This window comes from Pelophylax lessonae (assembly GCF_965119305.1).
Source record: "Pelophylax lessonae genome assembly, chromosome: 4".
Taxonomy (NCBI): Eukaryota; Metazoa; Chordata; class Amphibia; order Anura; family Ranidae; genus Pelophylax; species Pelophylax lessonae.
Genome location: NC_138771.1, coordinates 57,440,160 through 57,462,538, shown reverse-complemented (window position 1 = coordinate 57,462,538; position 22,379 = coordinate 57,440,160). Strand labels below are relative to the sequence as shown.

General features: G+C 44.3%; 1 protein-coding gene across 1 annotated transcript in view; it reads left to right on the top strand.

Annotated features, from left to right (window-relative positions):
* The window catches only part of ARPIN (actin related protein 2/3 complex inhibitor), a 51,894-nt gene that overhangs the window by 23,765 nt on the left and 5,750 nt on the right, over positions 1–22,379 (top strand). The window contains exons 3-4 of the mRNA XM_082256347.1: positions 4,770–4,902; positions 6,525–6,731. Of these exons, the coding sequence (XP_082112473.1) occupies positions 4,770–4,902; positions 6,525–6,731 (340 nt within the window). The remainder of the gene's footprint in view (positions 1–4,769; positions 4,903–6,524; positions 6,732–22,379) is intronic.

Genomic DNA, 22,379 nt, shown 5'->3' with positions numbered 1-22,379 from the left:
GTGCGGTCAGGGCCTTCCAGTTCCAGAAAAAAAGTAGAACATACTGAATTTTTCCTGCACTGGACTGTACTGAAACACGGTAAAATATATCAAAAACACACCAGAATGCACTGGAACGCATCAAAATCGCACCGGACCCCAGCACAGTGAAAATAAAACAGGAAAAAGTAAAGAATCTGGAGTGCATCCGGAAACGCACCAAAATGTGCCCAGAATTGCGCATGCAGAATCGGATCTGGAGTGCATTTTGTAGTGTGAATCGGCCCTAAGATCAAAATATATTTTGTACAATAAAAAGTATTTTTTGATCGCCATGAATAAAGAAGCAAAACCCCAAAAAACACAAAGCTGCCTATGTGACCTAAAGCCTAGGAATCCTGGATCACGTAGGCCCTAACTACCATCTGTATTGTGAGTGGTATTACAGATATTGTTTTCATTTGTATAAACTCCAATACATTTGAATTCACAGGGGAAATTTACAAAAATCTGCCTATAGTTCCAGTTTAATGTTAAAGAGGTTGTAAACCGGGAAAAACTTTTTTTTTTTTTTTTTTCTTTACATCCTGAAAGAGAAAGACATAATGAGCTAGTATGCATCGCATACTAGCTCATTATCAAATACTTACCTTAGAACGAGCCCTCGCCGCGCCGCTCTCTTACCTCTATGACGGGCGACATGTCCAGTCGCCCGTCTTCCGGGATCGTGGCATCCGGCCATCTGATTGGCCGGAGCCGCGGTGACGTCACTCCCGCCCACGCGCGCGGGAGCCGACGGTCACGGCACAGGGCTCTGAAGGAACGGCACGATCGGCCGTTCCTTCAGAGCGCATGCGCCAGTGACGTCACTGGCTGCATCAAATGTAAATATCTCCTAAACGGTACATGTTTAGGAGATATTTACAGTACCTATAGGTAAGCCTTATCATAGGCTTACCTATAGGTACAAGTGTCAGAGGAGGGATTACTTCCTCTTTAAGAGAAGCTAACGGAATCCATTAAAGGGAAACTCCACTTTTGTGGGGGAAAAAATTAGCAAACAAGAAAAATATTATAGCGTATACAAATGTGACCCCCCCCACCCCCAGAAACCACATTTTTCTGCTTGTGTGATTGGCTGACTGATTTTCCCAGAAGTTTGCACTAAGATACAAGTCCTATTTCAGGCATCCCCTGCAACAAAAATTTAATTTTTGGTGAGATATTCCCAAAAGGAAATCACGACTAAAAGGATGCAGGCCCAGTAGCTTTCTTGATTAGTGCTCTTAAGCTGCACAGCTGATTGATAAGTATGAAACCACTCCCGTTAGACCCACTCAGCACAGAGGAACAAACCGTGATTTCTTCAGAATAACAAAAGGTAGGAATCTACAAGGATTATAACCACCTTTGTTGCAATGTACATAGATCGCCCAGAGGGGAATCTTTTTTCTTAAAGAGGAAGTAAACCCTCATAAAAAAAAAAAAAAAGAGAAAAAAAAAAACCTGTAAAGACAAAGGCATAATGAGCTTACTAGCTCATTATGAAATACTTACCTTAAAACGAAGCCCCCTGCAGGGCCGCCCGCTCAGCAACAGGGCGGCCGACATGTCCGGCCATCCTGCTTCTTTGTTCGCGTCCTCCGGCCATCTGATTGGCCAGGGGCGCGATTACATCACTCCCGTGCATGCGTGCGGGAGCCGCCGTTCACGGCATAGGGCTCTGAAGGACCGGCACGGGTGGCCGTTCCTTCAGAGCGCATGTGCCGATGACGTCATCGTCAAAAAGTGGAGTCACTCTTTAAACACTTAAGCCCCGGAGGATTTGGCTGCTAAAAGACCAGGGGGTATTTTGCGATTTGGCACTGCGTGACTTTAACGGACAACTGCGCGGTCGTGCGACGCTGTACCTAAACAAATTTGACGTCCTTTTTTTCCCACAAACAGAGCTTTCTTTTGGTGGTATTTGATCACCTGTGCAATTTTTTTGATCACGCGCTATAATCAAAAAAAGAGCGTCAATTTTGCAAAAATAACAATATTTTTCACATTTTTTTTTTTATATGAAATTCCCCCCCCCCCCCAAAAAAAGTAAAAATCTAAATTTTTTAAAATTTTCGGCCAATTTGTTTTATGCTACATATGTTTGGTAAAAAAAAAAATCGCAAAAAGCGTATTTTGATTGGTTTGCGCAAAAGTTATTGCGTTTACTAACAAAGGGAAAGATTTTTGTAATTTTTGTTTGTTTTTTTTTTTTAACGAGTAATGGCGGCGATCTGCGTTTTTTTTTTTTTTTTTTTTTTGCGGTACTGCGACATTGGGGCGGACAGATCGGACCCTTGACTGACATTTTTGACACTTTTGGGGTTACCAGTGACATTTCTACAGTAATCAGTGCTATATATATGCACTGTTACTGTAAAAATACACTGGCAGTGAAGGGGTTAACTTTATTTGAGAGGGAGGGGCTGTGTGTGTCCTTAGGGGCGTGATTCTAACTGTGATTGGTTGTGGCTTGAGCTGTAGTTACACTGATCAACGGTCCTACATAGTAGAACCGTATGATCAGTGTTTCTACACAGGGGAGAATGACAGGCAGCTTGTTTACACAAGCTGCCTGCCTTTCTCCCTCTCCCCCGCCAAGTGACCGGCGGACATCGGGTCCGCCAGTCACACGCACGGGGGGGGGGGTCCGTGACCGCGCGGGAGCGCGCCGCCGGCGGCGCGCGCCCGCTCCCCAGAGCCTCACAGGCTAGTGACGTAAATATACGTCACTTTGCCTGTGAGGGGCTGACCGCCGCAGTAAATATACTGTGGGCGGTCGGCAAGTGGTTAAGCAAATACTTTACATTTGCAACCTAGGGGGACACTCCAGGCTGGAGTGTCGATTGTGGTATATAGAGGAGAACAAATATCAGTATCTACTCTCCATATTCATAAAATAATTTTAGTTTTTTTGGTACAAAGGATAGAATTGGTGGGGTCAGTCTCAGAATTCGACATCTTACAGTTTGTTTTCTTTAGAAAACAGCTACAGCCGGAGTAAAATAAAAAGCCCTTGTTCCCTGGGTATAAGCAGTAGTGTCTCTGCAGAGGTCTGACACACTCCCTGCTAAGTCAGAGATGGAGCTCTCTAGTCAGTAGGCAACATGTTTTGCTGATTTGAGTTATAGGTCTGACTCGGCAGGGGGGTGTGTCGGATCTCTGCAGAGAGACCTCTGCTTCCACATAGAAAGAAAAGGACTTCTCTACTGATTGCTGGCAATTGACAGGCTTTTCTCCTCGGGCTGTGATTGCTTTCTGAAGAAAATGGAACTGTAAGACACCTTTTGATGCACCTGTGATGACCGGATTTAAGCTAAATGTTAAGTAGGGCTTTAATATATTAAAGTGATTGTAAATGCATATTTTTTTTGTCTTTAAAATAAACATGTTCTATTTACCTCCTCTGTGCAGTTGGTTTTGCACAGAGAAGCCCGGATCCCCCTCTTCTGGGGTCCGTTACCGCTGCTCCTGTCTCCTCCCTCCGCTAAGTGCCCCCATAGCCGCTTGCAATGGATGCACTCGTGTGGGCTTGCTCCCGAGCGGACTGAGGAGGAGCTGCACAGAGAAGGTTTTTTTACTGTACCTTAATACAGGGAATGAAATGTTCATCTTTTACAACCACTTGCCGAACACACTATAGTTGAATGATGGCTACAGCGTGGTTGTCTAGTTCTGGGAGGCCGTCCTAAGGCGACCTCCTGTGATTGCCCCTGGTGCTGGGTACGGGCGGCACGTCAACCTCCACTGCCGAACACCGATTGAGGTAAAGAGCCAATCAGCAGCTCTTTATCACGTGATCAGCTGTATCCAAACACAGCTGATCATTGTCAACAGAAACCAGTTACCGGTGTAACGTTAAAAAACCATACCTCGTTAGAATTCCATACCCTCGTCACTTCCGGTCTGAAACAGCTGAGCGGCGCAGCAGTGCGCATGCTCAGAGCCCCGTAAACGTCATTGCACAGCAGAGAAGTTCACAAGTACGCATGCTCGGAGGGAATGAAATTATTACGGAGTGTGTGTAATGTTATACTTGCGGCGCTTACAATAAAACAGTTCGGCGGCAACATGGGGCATCTCCTCTCCTATCCCTGACACTTTCCTGATCTCGGCTAATAAATATAAAAGCGGCGGCGGGTGTATGAAATGTAAGTGACGGCGATCTCGGTTCCGTGATCCGCTTTTATATTTATTAGCCGAGATGAGGGCAGTGACAGGGATAGCAGCGGAGATGACTGATGTTGCAGAGGAGCTGTTTTAATGTAATGGCGGCAAGTATAACATTACATACACTACTGTGAGAAATCCATACCCTCCGTTGGTGCACCGGAAGTGACGAGGGTATGGTTTTCTCACGGGTATGGTTTTCTCACGGAACGCCGGCTCTCCGAGCAGAAAACATTGGCATCTGCCAATCAGTGCCCATCACTGCTGCCTATCAGTGTCTCCTCATCAATGTCGCCTCTTCAGTGCCCATCAGTGCTGCCTCATCAGCGCATATCCGTGAAGGAGAAAAGTTTATTTAGCAATAAATGAACCCAGTGGTGATTAAATACCCCCTAAAGAAAGCTCGGTTTGTGTGAAAAAAATGATAAAAATGTAGTTTTGGGTACAGTGTTGCATGACAGTGCAATTGTCATTCAAAGTGCGAGAGTGCTGAAAGCTGAAAATTGGCCTGGGCAGGAAGGAGGTAAAAGTGCCCTGTAAGAAAGTGGTTATTTGTATATTTTGCATCCCTTTTTTAGGAACGGTGGTACATTGTCTACCTGACACCTAGCAGAATTCATCGGAGGAAGTTTGACAGTAAAGGAAATGAAATTGAGCCCAACTTCAGCGACACAAAGAAAGTGAACACCGGCTTCCTAATGTCTTCCTTCAGTAGGTTTTACATTTTATTAGGTTTGAACAAATTTCCTTCTGTTCCTACTTTTACTACAAAATTCCTCCTTTAAATTCTAAAGCACTGTGCAAACTGGTGGCGCAATATAATTCCTGTATAATAGTGCTGTCATTGAGGGTTTGTTGACACTGCATTCTAAATTCTCCATGTCCATAGCTGTTGGTTTTTATCAGCGGATATATATATATATATATTAATAATATTATTATTATGTTTGGTCATGGAAATGTAATTATTTTAGCAAATATAAACTGCTAAATACCTTTTCTCATCAGCAGTTTTTAGCAGTCTCGTGACTTCTATCAGTGTCTGGTTAAAGCTTGTAGGAGGAGTTTTCATTCTCCCCTGATTGTCCTATGGGGCTGCAGGACCCCCGACCCTCTGTTTGGACAGTGCTGATTGGCCCTGTGCTGATCACATGCACCCTCCCCCCCCCCCCCTAAAAAAAAAAAAAAAAAAACACGTTCTAGCAATACACACCAAACTGAGCATGTGCAGCTTGTCCCCTAGCCTCTGTTCTATCAGAAGATGGTTTGGAGACAGTGGAAGAAGGGGAGGATCAGAGAAGACAGGATCAAACAGCCGTTTTACACAATGCAGAGGATTAACCCCTTAGGTTCCATAGTGAATATAACAAGCATGCTTTACTGCATATACAGACTGATTTTACTGTTGTGGGTTTAGTAACCCAAAGTGACATTTCATTTATGTCTTCACACACACAGCACAGTGACTGGTGTCTTCCTTTGCGCTGCAGTGAAATGCTATACATCTGTCTTTTACTGCAGCTCACTGCACCTCCTGGTTGTGTGACCATGTGAACGAGGCACATAGAAAACAATTATGCTTCTTTGTGCCTTAGCAGTGATTGGTGCTAATCCAGTGCAAAAGCACACCATTTGCCACTAAATGTGAGCGAACCCTGATTTTTTTTCAAGTGGATGCTCTGGATTGTTAGTTTCCCGGATTGGCTGTTCTGGGGCGCTACTCAACCACCTCTAAGGCCCCATTCACACCTCAGCGTTTTTGTAGCTTGAAGCTCGAAGCTACAAAACGCTGGAAGAGGAAAAAGTCAATTATTTTCTATGGAGATGGGTTTTAAAGCCTGTGTTTTGTTCCAAATTGTAAACTTTGGCTTTTTTTTACCAATTGCTAGATTTTTAATGGAAGCAGTGTAAGTTCCTAAATTCGAGTTGATATAGTTATCCAACGATACCTGTAAAGCAGGGTTGGAGGGTGAGAGGAAGATGCAGTACGGGGAGCCAATCTGTATATGTACAGGCGAGAGGCATGCTAATGGGAGGAGAGAGCAAAAGGACAATCGATGCACTTGTATCTGTGCTGCTTCTCCTTTCACTGTCCATTCACAGGCTGCGGTGGATCCAGGATGACCTGGGCAGAGAGAAAGTGAACGTAAATTTATTCCTATGGCCAGAATAAATGAACATTTTGGCCAGTAGAACGCATTTACTCTCAAACTCCATATGTGCATGAACGTGGCTTATTCTTATTTTCAGAAGCCTGTGTGCGTGTGACCTAAAAGATGGAGAAAATGTCTTGTACTAGTTCTTGATGATAAATTGTATTTCTTTGTCACCAGAGGTGGAAGCAAAAGGTGAAACTGACAAACTCTCAATAGAGGAGCTGAAGAGTCTCATCAACAAAGAGGAGCTAACAAGAATTAGTGATAAATTCCTTCCCAAGGACACGTTGGCCTTTTGGCTCCCAGAAGCCGAGATGGAGAAAACTGAACTGGAGATTGGGGAGCAGTTACGGGTGAAGACAATCGGTGATGGACCATTTTTATGTAGGTATTACATTTTTTCTGCTGTATGCAATGATGTTAAACACACTTGAGTTAAAGAGGTTGTAAACTCGTTGTTTTTTTTTTTTTACACCCTGCAAGAGAAAGACATAATGAGCTAGTATGCATCGCATACTAGCTCATTATGCAATACTTACCTTAGAATGAGCCCCCGCCGTGCCGCTCACTCACCTCTGACGGGCGACATGTCCAGTCGCCCGTCTTCCGGGATCGCGGCATCCGGCCATCTGATTGGCCGGAGCCGCGGTGACGTCACTCCCGCTCACGCGCGTGAGAGCCGACAGTCACGGCACGGGGCTCTGAAGGAACGGCACGATCGGCCGTTCCTTCAGAGCGCATGAGCCAATGACGTCACTGGTGGCATGTAAGGTAAATATCTCCTAAACGGTACATGTTTAGGAGATATTTACAGTACCTATAGGTAAGCGTTATCATAGGCTTACCTATAGGTACAAGTTGTAGAGGAGGGTTTACTTCCTCTTTAAAAGAGAAGTATGGCCAAAGCTCTTTTAGTCATAGTTCTCCTGTGGGTCACAGAAGTTCACTTCGTTCTGCATGCCTGGGACCCGGATTCAGCCGACAGCGGGCTATAATTCACTGTCGGTTGACATCACAGACCCCAATGAAAAAGGGCATCCAAGAGGTGCTGGGACTTTGATAGAAGTTTAAACAAAGAAGTGAGCGGGGAAAAAAACATTTGAAGTGCCCACTGCCTCAGGCAAGGTACTCCAGCAAGTTGCCAGGATCAGACGTGCATCAAAACTTTGTGACTGATGAAGACACTGCTGACCAGAAATCCTAATCCAGCAAACCGCTTCCCTGCTCAGCCCTGATAAGGGTGAATTGCTTTGACCCCTGAAACATGTTGGGCTGTCTTTTAACACTTCATCAATAAATTAATTTGGACTCATATTTTTTGGTCTGGCGCACCTTCCACGTCTGTTTCTGGTTGACATCACAGAGCCAGTCCCGGCTCTTCAGTGATCCTGAAAATAACGTTGGGATCTGATCAGATGCATGACTGGCAGGTGACTTCGCCACTGAGAGCCTGAGCCAGCCACTTCCTCTCCCCTTACAGTCCGGTTCTCCAGTGAGTGCTGGCAGGGCAGAGCACAGAGCGGTGACTGACAGTTCTCTGTGATGTCAACCAAAAGTTGATTTTAGTCTGCTGTCGGCTGAATCTGGGTCACAGGCATGCTGAATGAACTACACTCTTGTCACCCGCTCAGAATGGACCCAAGAACTGAGTGATCAGTGGTTTTTGATCACTCAGTGTAAAGCCAGCAGGGGACAGTATTGGATTGATAATGCAGCCATATAGATGAGTGTGTATTTGGTTCTCCTAAAGAAACCTGTACTGAGAAAATACAAGGTCTGTCATTAATGAACTATCCTCTAAAATCGCTAGCTATATAGCTACTATGTTGATCCAAAGACTTCAGTTATCTAACAATAAAAAAAAAAAAAAGTGCATAATTTCTGATCTTTGCCTGACTTGACTTACCGCATGCTTGTTCTGGGTCAGTGACTCAGGCTACTAGCATTTTCAGAAGGATGACAGTAGTGGCATGGCAGCCTCTATTTTTCTTGCAGTGTAGATCTTCTCTATTGCTGAAGTTTAGGTATAGTAGTAATTTTTTTTGTTACATTGGTTCAGCTTGGATCAATGTAACCATGTATTTACCATACCTGCAGGATTTCCATGTAAGCTGGAAATCACTGTAGTAAGCACTGCTAATAAATCTCCACTAGCTTCCAGGACCTGTGCCGATTTAGTGAACACAGGAGGTCGCTCAGCATGGACACCATTCCAGGAAAACTTTGCATTTTCTCAAAAAATACATTGGGGTTGATTTTACTAAAACTGAAGAGTGCTAATATTGTGCAGCTGTGCGTGGCAGCCAATCGGCTTCTTCAATTAAGCTTTCACAAAAAAAAAAAACCTGGAAGCTGGATGGTTTGTATGCAGAGCTGCACCAGATTTTTCACTCACCCGTATGTGTTCTCTGATTGGACAAGGTAGAGAGTTGGCGCGGTGATGTCATAAGGGCATACTGTGTTTTTTTTTAACCTCTTCTTGCCCCTAAATAGATATTAAAAAAAATATACATGTACAGTATCTCACAAAAGAAATGACACTTTGCTACAATGTAAAGAAGTGAGTGTACAGCTTGTATTACAGTGTAAATTTTCTGTCCCCTCAAAATAACTCAACACACAGCCATTGATGTCTAAACCGCTGGCAAAAAAAAGTGAGTACACCCCAAAGTAAAAATTTCCAAATTGGCCCCAAAGTGTCAATATTTTGTGTGGCCACCATTATTTTCAGCACTGCCTTAACCCTTTTGGGCATGGAGGTCACCAGAGCTTCACAGGTTGCCACTGGAGTCCTCTTCCACTTCACCATGACGACATCATGGAGGATGGTGGATGTTAGAGACCTTGGGCTCCTCCACCTTCCTTTTGAGGATGCCCCACAGATGCTCAATGGAGTTTAGGTCTGGAGACATGCTTGGCCAGTCCATCACCTTTATCCTCAGCTTCTTTAGCAAGGCAGTGGTCATCTTAGAGGTGTGTTTGGGGTCGTTATCATTTTGGAATACTGCCCTGCGGCTCAGTCTCCGAAGGGAGGGGATCATTCTCTGCTTCAGTATGTCACAGTACATGTTGGCATTCATGGTTCCCTCCATGAACTGTAGCTCCCCAGTGCCGGCAGCACTCATGTGGCCCCAGACCATGACACTCCCACCACCATGCTTGACTGTAGGCAAGACACACTTGTCTTTGTACTCCCCACCTGGTTGCCGCCACTTACGCTTCACACCATCTGAACCAAATAAGTTTATCTTGGTCTCATCAGACCACAGGACATGGTTCCAATAATCCATGTCTTTATTCTGCTTGTCTTCAGAAAACTGTTTGTGGGCTTTCTTGTGCATCATTTTTAGAAGAGGCTTCCTTCTGGGACGACAGCCATGCAGATCAATTTGATGCAGTGTGCGGTGTATAGTCTGAGCACTGACAGGCTGAACCCCCACCCCTTCAACTTCTGCAGCAATGCAAGCAGCACTCATATGTCTCTTTCCCAAAGACAACTTCTGTATATGACGCTGAGCACGTGCACTCAACTTCTTGTCCATTGGGAAGCCTATTCTGGGTGGAACCTGTCCTGTTAAAACGCTGCATGATCTTGGCCACCGTGCTGTAGCTCAGGTTCAGGGTCTTGGCAATCTTCTTATAACCTAGGCCAGGGTTTCTCAACCAGGGTCCCGTTGAACCCTTGGGTTCCTCCTGAGTTTGCAAGGGGTTCCTCGAGCATTGGACAATTTCTGCCTCTCCCATATGTTCCCAAAGACACCATTGTTCCTTTTAGCTATCTGTAAGGGGGTAATTCTTCCCAATAATGGCAAAAGTATGGAGCATTCTTCCCACTGACTGTCACACTGTGTCATGAGTTGTAGATTTTTAATTTTTATCAGGGGTTCCCCAAGACCAGAAATTTTATTTTAAGGGTTCCTCGGTGTTGAAAAGGTTGAGGAAGGCTGGCCTAGGCCATCTTTATGTGGAGCAACAATTATTTTTTTCAGATCCTCAGAGTTCTCTGCCATGAGGTGCCATGTTGAACTTCCAGTGACCAGTATAAATGAGTAGGGAGTGATAACACCAAATTTAACATACCTGCTCCCCATTCACATCTGAGACCTTGTGACACTAATGCGTCACATGACACCAGGGAGGGAAAATGGCTAATTGGGCCCAATTTGTACATTTTCAATTAGGGGCGTACTCCCTTTTGTTGCCAGGGGTTTAGACATTAATGGCTGTGTTGAGTTATTTTAAGGGGACAGCAAATTTACACAGGCTGCTGTGCTGCTTTGTTGCAGTGGGACAAAAAACTGCAGCCACTGATCTGGCTATTCTGTTTTGCAGGGGTGTCAGAAATACAAATTATTTCAGCCACTGTTGTAAGATTAGAATCCCCATAAATACATTTCTTTTGTTTCTGATGTTGTCGGAGTTCAGATTTAATTTTACATTTCATAGTACCAAGGAAACATCTGACTGGAGTTCACAATTTGATATTTTAAAAGCTTTAGAGAACAACTGGTACCTAAATTATGTGCATATTTGAATGGACTAAGAGAAGGGCGGGAGATGAGGAAGGAATCCCTGGAGGCCCCTATTACAGTGATAACTAAAGGGGAAGGTTGTCACTTTATGCTCTAGTTATAGACCAATAGCACTGTTAAATGTAGACACAAACAGCTAAGAGCGAGCAAACATCTCTTGCGGTATGGAGATCCTTGGTAGCCGGCTATTGGGGGCGTGGTTGGGTCACGACTGGCTTCACCCGACCGGTTTCGTCAAAGGTATGACATCATCAGGGGTGTCATACCTTTGACGAAACCGGTCGGGTGAAGCCAGTCGTGACCCAACCATGCCCCCAATAGCCAGCTACCAAGGATCTCCATACCGCAAGAGATGTTTGCTCGCTCTTAGCTGTTTTTTACATGCCTTGATGTTCTACTAAAAACGTGAGTGCACTGTTTGCTTTTACTTTGAATAAAACTTTTAAAATGGAGTTACGCTATGTCCCTGTACATACTTTTATCTTTTGACTTCATGATGTGGATATCGTGTGTGAGCCCATAGAGAGACACCTTGTGGCTTATTGTGGTATTACCAACAAGTTCCATTACCTGGATATAGAGGATAGATGCCGTATTTGGATCCATAAGGAAATATCCGGTGATTATCCCTGGTTTTACACATAAGCTTGTTTGGTCAGCTCATTAGGTTGAGAGACCATTTTACTCTGGTAAGCAGCCATCTTGTTTTTCGTATCTGGTGATCTGCACGTCGGTGTCTCCCATATCTTCCTAAAGTGTCATCTGGATTCAGCCTCTGGGACCTTTTGTTGATTTCTTTGAACACCACTTTCACGTTCTAAAGCTACGGACTCTATTGAGACTTAAAATACCCCTTTCTCTTCACACTGATAATTTATAACTTGTGTGCACATTTTTGCTTTTTATCCAAGATGTATTATATATTAAGTATTTGATAGATCAGCACTTTAACAAAATATATTTCTCTGTCGCTCATTGACAGACGTAGTCCTCTTGATTAATATCAAATTGGGTTATACTGCCCTCTACAGGAGTAGAACACTAGGCAGAAAGAAAACGTTCTGGCCACACCTTAGGGGCAGTCCCAGAGGGTATATCCTCTTCCTGTCTGCTACAGGAAATCATTTTTTTTCTGTCTAGTCAGGAGTAAGGACCTAAGTTCCTTGCTGGGATCTTTGGTCTTGGCAAGATTTTTTTAGAAAATTTTTTTCTTTTTTTAGGCAGCTTTTGTCTCCAGTTGTTCCTGTGAGATCTTCAAGCAAATTATGCCGGATCTGGGCGACGGGCTGGATGTTGAGATCCAGTGGTCACCCCAGCCGGCCTACGAGCGCGCGCAGGCCATAGCTCCGCGCTGGGTCGGCCGCGACACATTCAAGTAAGTATGCTGGAGCTGGGCGACGGGCTGGATGTTGAGATCCAGTGGTCACCCCGGTTCAGCCTACGAGCGCGTGCAGACCATAGCTCCGCGCTGGGTCGGCCTCGACATAGTCCCACTGGACGGGGACTGACCCTGCGAGTTAAACGTCTCGATTGGACGCCAAGAACCAGCAGAGTCACGGCGTCCGTATTGGTTGACAGCCCCCCACCCCGGTGGAGAGGGTACTGTGAAGAGAGGGTGCCCGTCAGTTCCGGTATGGTGAGTAGATGTTCCCCCTTCCCCCCTGTGGGGTTTTTGGGATACGGGCCCCTCTGTCTTTCTGACATTAAGGTTCCCCCTCTAGCCTATGACATGTTCACATATCTCCCTGTGATATTGTGATTTGGTTTAGGAGCTGACACTCCAGCAGGCTGGGTTTGGGAGCTGACACTTTAGCAGCCTTGGTTGGGGAGCTGACGCTCCATGAGGCTTGGTTTGGGAGCTGACTATTTTGAAAAATACTAGCAAGCACCTACCCTATGCAGTGATGCAGGCGCCATCCTCCCGCAGGCCGCCGCCAGCCTTCTATAAACCATCCGCAATCCTCCGGTAGGAGCCACACAGGATCGGCAGCCGCCGCCATTTTGTTGTAGACCGCATGGATCCTGCAGGACTACAGACTGCATTGCCTACACAGGCCGCCCGCAGGTCACGCAGGCCGCCATTTTGTCGTAGCCTGGTGTCTCCTGCATGGGGGCGGCCATGTTTGGTGTGCCCAAGCTACCTCGAGGAGTAGCTGAGAACGCCGGAAGGCGTGTAAAAGGAGGCGGAGCCACTTCCTTTACCCGGGAAAGCTATCACAGGACTTCCTAGTCTGAATAGGACAACGCTGGGAGCAGTTTGAAGCTTCTCTGCATCAGGTGGTGAGCCCTTGGGGTCTCTCTCTCGCTGTGGGGGTCCAGAGCAGGTACGCTGAGGGGCGCTGTTGCGCTGGGGGATTACAGATAAAAAAAAAGAGAAAAAATATGTATATTTTTATTTTCAAATTTTTTACTGGCAAAGTGTCCTGGATTAGCATGGACCCTGCCACACATCTATCCCCACCTGATCCCCTCGAGTGGCTGCAGGACCCTCCAGTTCCCCACTTACTATTGATGCATGATCAGCGGTTGTGGAGTCTTTTATATCCCAGGTGGAAGTGGCCTGTCAGGGATGGGGCGCAAGGAAGCGACCCCCGCCTACCCCTAAATTCATCTGAAACTTCAGATTCAGAGTCTGAACCTGTCACTGCAAGTGCAGGTCCCTCATCTGGGGCTGGTGTCTCAGGTACTGTCTCCTCAGACAGTGAGGAGGGCGTTTCGGCATCCGCCCTAGCCCAAGAAGAAGCGTTGATGAACGCACTAATTGTGAGACTGAGATCCCTTTTGGTACTAATAAACGGACCAAAATGGCGAAAGTGTTTTCTTTTGCCCAAATGTATTGGTAATAGCATTAAAGAAGAATGGGGTCATCCAAAACGAACCCCTGTTTTTTTCCAAACGCATTATTAGGCGTTATCCGTTTGAGGAATTCCTCCTCAAGAAATGGAAAGTGCCACCTGTGGTGGATTTACCAATTTCCAGATTAAATAAAGCTACGGTTATCCCATTGGAGGACGCTCCGTCCTTTAGGGATCCGGTGGATCGTAAGGTGGAAGCTGTGTCTCGCGCCATCTTTTCCTTGATTGGGTCAGCTGTTTAGACCAGTGATTGCCATTGGTTTGGTTTCACAAATATTTGACAGAATGGACCAAGTTGTTACGCCGGGACTTAGAGGGGAGAAGCATCCCCCCGGCAGTATCAGACCTGCTGGAGCAGATGATACAAGGGCTACAGTTTGTCTGTGACGCTGCTCTAGACGCCACTCCATTGTTGGGGCGGGCTCCGGTGCGATTCTTCCCCTCCAAGATCCGACTATCCCCGGATCGCCTAGAAGCTTTTTGGGGGGCGGTCATGGATTTAATGCAACAAGGAGTGGTGGTCCACGTTCCTTGGACAGAGCGTTTTCAAGGGTTTTATTCGAACCTTTTCACAATACCAGAAAAGAGGGCAAGGTGCGTCCAATTCTGGACTTAAGAGCGCTCAATTTTTTTGTCAAGGTACAAAAATTCAAAATGGAGTCCATTCGCACAGTAGCAGCCTCCCTGCATCAGGGGGATTTTCTGGCGTCCATAGACATCTAGGATGCCTATCTTCACATTCCTATTTACGCAGGACATCAGCGTTTCCTGCGTTTTTCTGTAAAGAGAACCATTATCAGTTTGTGGCGTTACCCTTTGGTCTCGCCTCGGCTCCTCGGGTCTTCACAAAGGTGTTGGCCCCAGTGTTGGCGCTGTTGCGGCAATGAGACATATCGATTCTAGGTTACCTAGACGATCTTCTGCTTTGTGCAGAGTCTCCGCAGACTCTATTGCTAACTTAGAGATCACCATAACCTCTTTGCAAGAGTTCGGGTGGCTGGTGAACTTGCAGAAGTCATCTCTGGTTCCCACCAGGAGGCTGGAATATCTGGGTCTAATTTTATACACATCCAGGGCAAAAAAGTGTTTCTCCCGGCGGAGAAACTCCAGAAAATTCAATCAACGATTTAGTTGTTACTATCTGACAACTGGCCTTCCCTTCAGACTTGCATGAGAGTCCTGGGTTTGATGGTGGCTTCCTTCGAAGCAGTATCATTTGCCCAGTCCCATACCCGAATCCTTCAAAAAGAAATTCTTCTCAAATGGAATCGGAATCCAGATTCCATGGACAATCGGATCTGACTGAGCGAACGGACCAGGAAGTCTCTGGTCTGGTGGCTTCGGTCTCCGATGCTCAGCAGGGGAGGTTATGTCTTCCAATAGATTGCCGAGAATTCCTCCCCACCCGGATAGACTGGCATCCGTGGTGACAATCGTCCAAATTATCCGCTCAGGGGCTTTGGTCCCTGGAAGAGTCCAGGTTACCGATAAATGGATTGGAACTGAGAGCGATCAGACTTTGTCTGATTCACTGGACCGAGCAGCTCCAGGGCAGCCCGGTTCGGATCCAGTCGGACAATGCCATAGCAGTGGCTTATGTCAATCATCAAGGGGGCACCAGGAGTGTCCTGGCGGCCATAGAAGTGGCCAGCATTCTTCGTTGAGCGGAACGATTGTTCCAGCTCTCTCTGCGGTATTCATTCCGGGGGTGAATTGGCAGGCAGATTATCTCAGCCGTCAGATTCTGGATCAAGGGGAATGATCTTTTCATCCAGAGGTATTCCACCAACTGTGCCTCCGTTGGGGCACCCCGAATGGGATCTGTTGGCATCTCGGCTCAACAGGAAAGTGCGGAGGTTTGTGGCTCGCTCCCGCGATCCTCTAGCAGACGCCGCAGACACGCTGATCGCCCCGTGGGGGCAGTATCAGCTACTGTATGCCTTCCCTCCTCTCAAGTTGCTGCCGAAGCTTCTTCGCAGGATAGAGGTGGAGGGAATCCCAGTTATCCTGGTAGCTCAGGACTGGCCTAGTCGGGCCTGGTACGCCGACCTGGTCAGGCTGGTTGCAGACGTTCCTTGGCGACTTCCTCTCAGGGAGGATCTGCTGTCGCAGGGACCGATCTTCCATCCTGCTTTACGATCGCTGGCTTTAACGGCCTGGCTATTGAGACCCAGGTGCTGAAGGACAAGGGATTGTCAGCTTCAGTTATTCCTACTCTAGTTAAAGCAAGAAAAGCGAATTCCAGAAAGATTTATCATCACACATGGAAGTCTTAGATTGCGTGGTGTGAATCCCTTGGGTTCCCTCCACGTTGTTATTCGGGGGGCCGAATATTGGCCTTTCTGCAACAGGGGGTTGAGCAGAAGCTGGCCTTGAGTGCTATCAAGGGTCAGGTTTCAGCATTAGCAATCTTCTTTCAGAAGCTTTTGGCTACTCATTCCTTGGTGCGGAATTTCATCCAGGGGGTGCGACACCTGGCTCCGCCAGTGCGCGCACCTTTACCACACTGGGATCTTAAATTGGTGCTGTCGGTTCTTCAGAAACCTCCCTTTGAAAATATCAGGGAGATTCCCTTGCTTACTTTATCCCAGAAGGTGGCCTTCTTGGTGGCTATCACTTCTGCACGCAGGGTGTCCGAACTGGCTGCATTATCCTGTTGTTCCCCATATCTGGTGGTTCATAGGGATAAGGTTGTTCTTCGTCCGAATCCATCCTTCCTTCCTAAGGTGGTTTCAAAGTTTCATTTGAATGAGGACATGGTATTGTCTTCCCTGTGTCCTAAGCCCAGTCATCCTCGAGAATTCTCGTTGCATTCCTTGGATGTAGTTCGGGCGATCAGGGTATACTTGAATACTACGGATTCATTTCATAATACGGATTCACTGTTTGTGATCACGGATGGCCCTAAGAAGGGGTTGCCTGTTTTCTGCCGCGACCATCTCTAGATGGATCAGACAGACGGTGGTATAGGCTTATTCTATCTAAGGGTCGGGATCCCCCGTTCCCTGTAAGGCGAACTCTACTCGGGCGCTTAGTGTTTCCTGGGTCTTCCGCCATCAGGCGTCAGCGATCCAGGTTTTCAAGGCGACTACTTGATCGTCGGTTCATACCTTTTACAATATTGTATAAGGTTTATGTGATGGCATCGTCAGATGCCTCTTTTGGCCGCAAGGTTCCTGCAGGCCGCTGTTTGAGGAGACTGTTGGTCTACCTCGAGGGTTTGTTGGGTAGGTCTCATCTGTTTGCTCGATGAGTCCCTTGATACTTCTGGTTGGCTCCGGTTGGGCCTTCTGGATTTTGATTCTGTTCCCACCCCTCATTTGTGGCACTGCTTTGGGACGTCCCAATTTGATATTAATCAAGAGGACTACGTCTGTCAATGAGCGACAGAGAAAAATGGATTTTTGGAAGATCTTTCCGTAAAATACTTTTCTCTTAGCTCATTGACAGACGTAGTACCCGCCCCTCTACTTTTGAGTTGGGTTGGGTTAAATTCTCTGACACTGCTTTGGGACATAACTGATTTCCTGTAGCAGACAGGAAGAGGATATACCCTCTGGGACTGCCCCAAAGGTGTGGCCAGAACGTTTTCTTTCTGCCTAGTGTCCTACTCCTGTAGAGGGCAGTCTAACCCAATTTGATATTAATCAAGAGGACTACATCTGTCAATGAGCTAAGAGAAAATGATTTTACAGTAAGATCTTACAAAAATCCATTTATGGCAGAATAAGAAACCAAGATGTTTTGGAACTATGTTTCCCATGATGCTCATGCACTCTGCAATGTAGTTGAGCATCATCGGAAATGTAGTTCCAAAACATCTTGGATGCCAAGGTTCACCATCACTGGGTTAGAACATCTGTCAAGTTTTTATTGTGGTCTGCTCCCCCTCTCCAATTTTCCCCATTTACCATTATAAATGAGAATTCAACTAAAAAGAAATGTTTAAACTTTGGGTTGTCACCAAAACAAAAACAAAGGGGAAATCTTCCAATGGGGACACTAGTTTTAATGACACTGATGACACTCTCACTTTAGATGGATTTCTAATCAACTCCTCTATTGTCTATGGGAACAGAAGTGATAAGAAATCTCCCCAACAGGATACAGATGGCAAAAAAAAAAAAAAAAATGACAGGGGTTATAACCCTTCCATAAGGTCCTTCCACATGGACTGTGTCTAGTTTGTTCAGCAAGGGATCAGAGCAAACAGAATCTGGAGCAAAAGAAATTTGTGTATAATCGCGCCTAGGTGCTAAAAAATATATAATATAATACGGTGTCTGTGGGAAGCAGCAAAGTATCAAGTGCACTAAAATTAGTGATCTGGGAAAAAATGAAAGGGAAAAATACTGCGCTACCCTGTGTAAGTAGGATGAACAGCTCAAAACAACGGATGATTGAACAATGTAAATATGTAAAACAATATAGGTAAGTAAAAATAAGTGAGTGTGGATCACTCCAATACCTCAAATATAAAATGGCACTGTAAACTTATAAATATAGTGCAGAAATAATAATAATAAACATTATGATAATAAATAATATATAACACTGGTGATGATGGTGACAGTCCATAAAAAACGTGACTAAAGTGCAAAAAAGTGCTGCATTGAAAGTCTCTTTAGTGCAATAACATTCAGTGGTGACTCCTGTGGCCCTCTGCTTCACCCTTCAGTGCTCAAAGGTAAGGTAGCCCACTTACCAGATGTAGTTGATTCTTATGGCGTACGCCAAAAAGAATCAAAAATCGCTTGTGTGTTATTCCTGGTGTCAGATGACCCGGTTCAGTGTTGAGCCCATATGCACTCGGGATAAACAAGAAAAGAAAGAGCTCCTCATAGTGTGAAAAAGTAACGTCCTTTATTTTTCACTCGAACACATGGTATACACACTCTTCTTCTTAAAAGTCATCCAATAAAAAGTCCATAAAACACTGTGGTAAACTCCAAACGTGATAATAAAAACTAGTGCAAACTCGCAAGTAAAAAACGGTGAGGGGTCACAGCAAAAATGGTGGGTACCCGCTGAGGGGTCTCCTAGTAGATAGGTTACCGCTGCTGAGCTCCTGTGGTGCCTCGCGGCACGATACAACAGGACGCTGGTGAAGCTCCGCTGTTGGCGCCTTACCCGGAAGTGGTGTAATCGGCGTGCGGTCCAGCAATGGCTCAGAGCGAGGCAGCGTGCGTACCAACTTGACACGTTTCGTCAGAGATGTGACGTCTTCGGAAGTGGTACGTGCGCTGCGTGTCAACTTGGTTTTATGCGGAAGGATTCTATTGGGCCCGCCTTTCCTCCCGCCTTGGTATTGTCATTGATTAATACAAACCGGAAGTAATAGATGATGTCCGTGATCGTATCTCTATATACATAAATAATTCCCATGTTTTAATACTATTACTAAGGGCTTTATGCAAATACCCCATTTTTTTAAACCAACCATTATGTATGAACTCCTGAAAACCATTGTTTTGACAGTACTCTTTCCCATTAATGATAAACTATGGTATAGATAGGATGTGGAACTCAATCAATTACTTCCGTGCGGAACATAACCGATTTTTTTCTTATGATAAATAAATATTTTCCCTTTATACACGTCAATGTTGACAAATAAATATTCATCATTATTGTACATACATACTAAATACCGAGACCCTTATAAATAACCGTTAATAATAATGCTTATATTTATCGGTACTCAGTTCATTCAGTCAAATGTGATAACAGATATCTGAATTATATTAAAAAAATATATTAAAATATTATATACATATAAATATGAAATCCCCTTTTATAATAATTAATTAAACATTACATACCCCTAATCATATTTTAAAAATTGGTTAAAAAACAATTTATATCTAAATCTTTATTCATTCCACCGGGTTGTAAAGTGCCTAATTCACATATCCAAAAGGTTTCGTTCTTGGATATGGCAATTTTTCTGTCTCCTCCTCTCCAATGTGGATCCACCATATCTATACCACAAAACTGTAGTAGTGAAGGGTCCCTGTTGTGGTGGGTCCTAAAATGCATGGAGAGGCTATGTTTTTTGTATCCTCTCCTAATGTTGCCAAGGTGCTCCCCTATCCTTATACTCAATTTTCTGGTGGTGCGGCCTACATATTGTAGGCCGCATGGACATGTAGCCAGGTATGTGACGTGGGTACTTGCACATGTAATTAATTTTTTGATTTCATATTCTTTAGAAGTAACATGGGATACAAAGGAAGTTTGTTTTCTGGCTTTTGTTCTCACTGTGTTACATGCCTTGCATTTTCTGCATGCATAAAAACCTTTAAAATCCAAAAAAGTGGATACCATCCGCTTTGGTGGGTCAGGAATGTTATGAGCTAATTTATCTTTCAAATTAGGCACTCTACGATATATAAATTGTTGCTTGGGTGGTAATATACTTTTTAAGGTATTATCTCTCATGAGTATGTGCCAATGTTGTTTGAACACTTTTTCTACCTGTTTGTAATTTCTGTGGTATTGCGTAATGAAGGCTACGTTAAAGTGGCTGGTGCTTAGATCATTATTCTTGTGTTTATCTTGCAATAAGATTTTTCTATCCTTATTTTTTACTTGATCTCGCAATGAAATTAGTTTTTGTGTGTCATATCCCTTGTCTGAAAATCTTGCTATAAGGATATTAGTCTGCTCTATGTAATCCCTATCGTCTCTACAGTTTCTTCTCATTCGCAACATCTGACCCTTAGGAATTCCCTCAATCCATCTGGGGTGATGGCAACTGTGGGTTGGTATATATCCATTGCGGTCCGTACTCTTAAAAAAAGTTTTAGTGTAAAATTTACCCTCTCTTATATAAATAGTCAAGTCTAAAAAATTAATTTCCTTTTTGTCGTATGTTCCAGTAAAACTTATCTTATAGTTGTTAATATTCATATTTTCCATAAAAACTTTCAAAGACTCCTCGGTTCCAGACCACACAATAAAAATATCGTCAATATATCTTTTATAGATTAAAAGGTTCTGGTTAGTTGTGTGGAATACTTCTTCATGTTCCCACTTACTCAAGAATATATTGGCAACACTAGGGGCATACTTTGCCCCCATTGCAACGCCTCTGTGTTGTCTATAGTATTGCCCTTCATGCCAAAAATAGTTACCTCCCATGGCTAGGTCTAACATTTCTCCCATTAAGGATTGTTGTTCCGTTTTTAAGTCTGTTTTTTCTTTTAAGGCCCACATTATTGCTCGTAATGCATCTGTCTGATCTATATTTGTGTACAGTGACTCGACGTCAACTGTGGCCATAATTAAATTGGGAGTGCACTGTGTTTGGTCTAATATATTGATCAGCTGTTTACTATCCCTAAGGTAGGCCGGATAGGACTGTACCAAAGGCTGTAAATAAAAATCTAAATATTCTCCAATTCTGGAGAAGATGGAATTTATTCCGCTAATAATGGGCCTTCCCGGTGGGGCTGTTGTGCTTTTGTGTATTTTGGGAACTTGATATATGACTGGTAGTCTTGGGTGGTCCGGAATTAGGTATCTATATTCTTTTTTATTTAAGATGCCTCTTTTGTGTGCTTGACAATATTTTTATTGTGTGGTCTGGAACCGAGGAGTCTTTGAAAGTTTTTATGGAAAATATGAATATTAACAACTATAAGATAAGTTTTACTGGAACATACGACAAAAAGGAAATTAATTTTTTAGACTTGACTATTTATATAAGAGAGGGTAAATTTTACACTAAAACTTTTTTTAAGAGTACGGACCGCAATGGATATATACCAACCCACAGTTGCCATCACCCCAGATGGATTGAGGGAATTCCTAAGGGTCAGATGTTGCGAATGAGAAGAAACTGTAGAGACGATAGGGATTACATAGAGCAGACTAATATCCTTATAGCAAGATTTTCAGACAAGGGATATGACACACAAAAACTAATTTCATTGCGAGATCAAGTAAAAAATAAGGATAGAAAAATCTTATTGCAAGATAAACACAAGAATAATGATCTAAGCACCAGCCACTTTAACGTAGCCTTCATTACGCAATACCACAGAAATTACAAACAGGTAGAAAAAGTGTTCAAACAACATTGGCACATACTCATGAGAGATAATACCTTAAAAAGTATATTACCACCCAAGCCACAATTTATATATCGTAGAGTGCCTAATTTGAAAGATAAATTAGCTCATAACATTCCTGACCCACCAAAGCGGATGGTATCCACTTTTTTGGATTTTAAAGGTTTTTATGCATGCAGAAAATGCAAGGCATGTAACACAGTGAGAACAAAAGCCAGAAAACAAACTTCCTTTGTATCCCATGTTACTTCTAAAGAATATGAAATTAATTACATGTGCAAGTACCCACGTCACATACCTGGCTACATGTCCATGCGGCCTACAATATGTAGGCCGCACCACCAGAAAATTGAGTATAAGGATATGGGAGCACCTTGGCAACATTAGGAGAGGATACAAAAAACATAGCCTCTCCATGCATTTTAGGACCCACCACAACAGGGACCCTTCACTACTACAGTTTTGTGGTATAGATATGGTGGATCCACATTGGAGAGGAGGAGACAGAAAAATTGCCATATCCAAGAACGAAACCTTTTGGATATGTGAATTAGGCACTTTACAACCCGG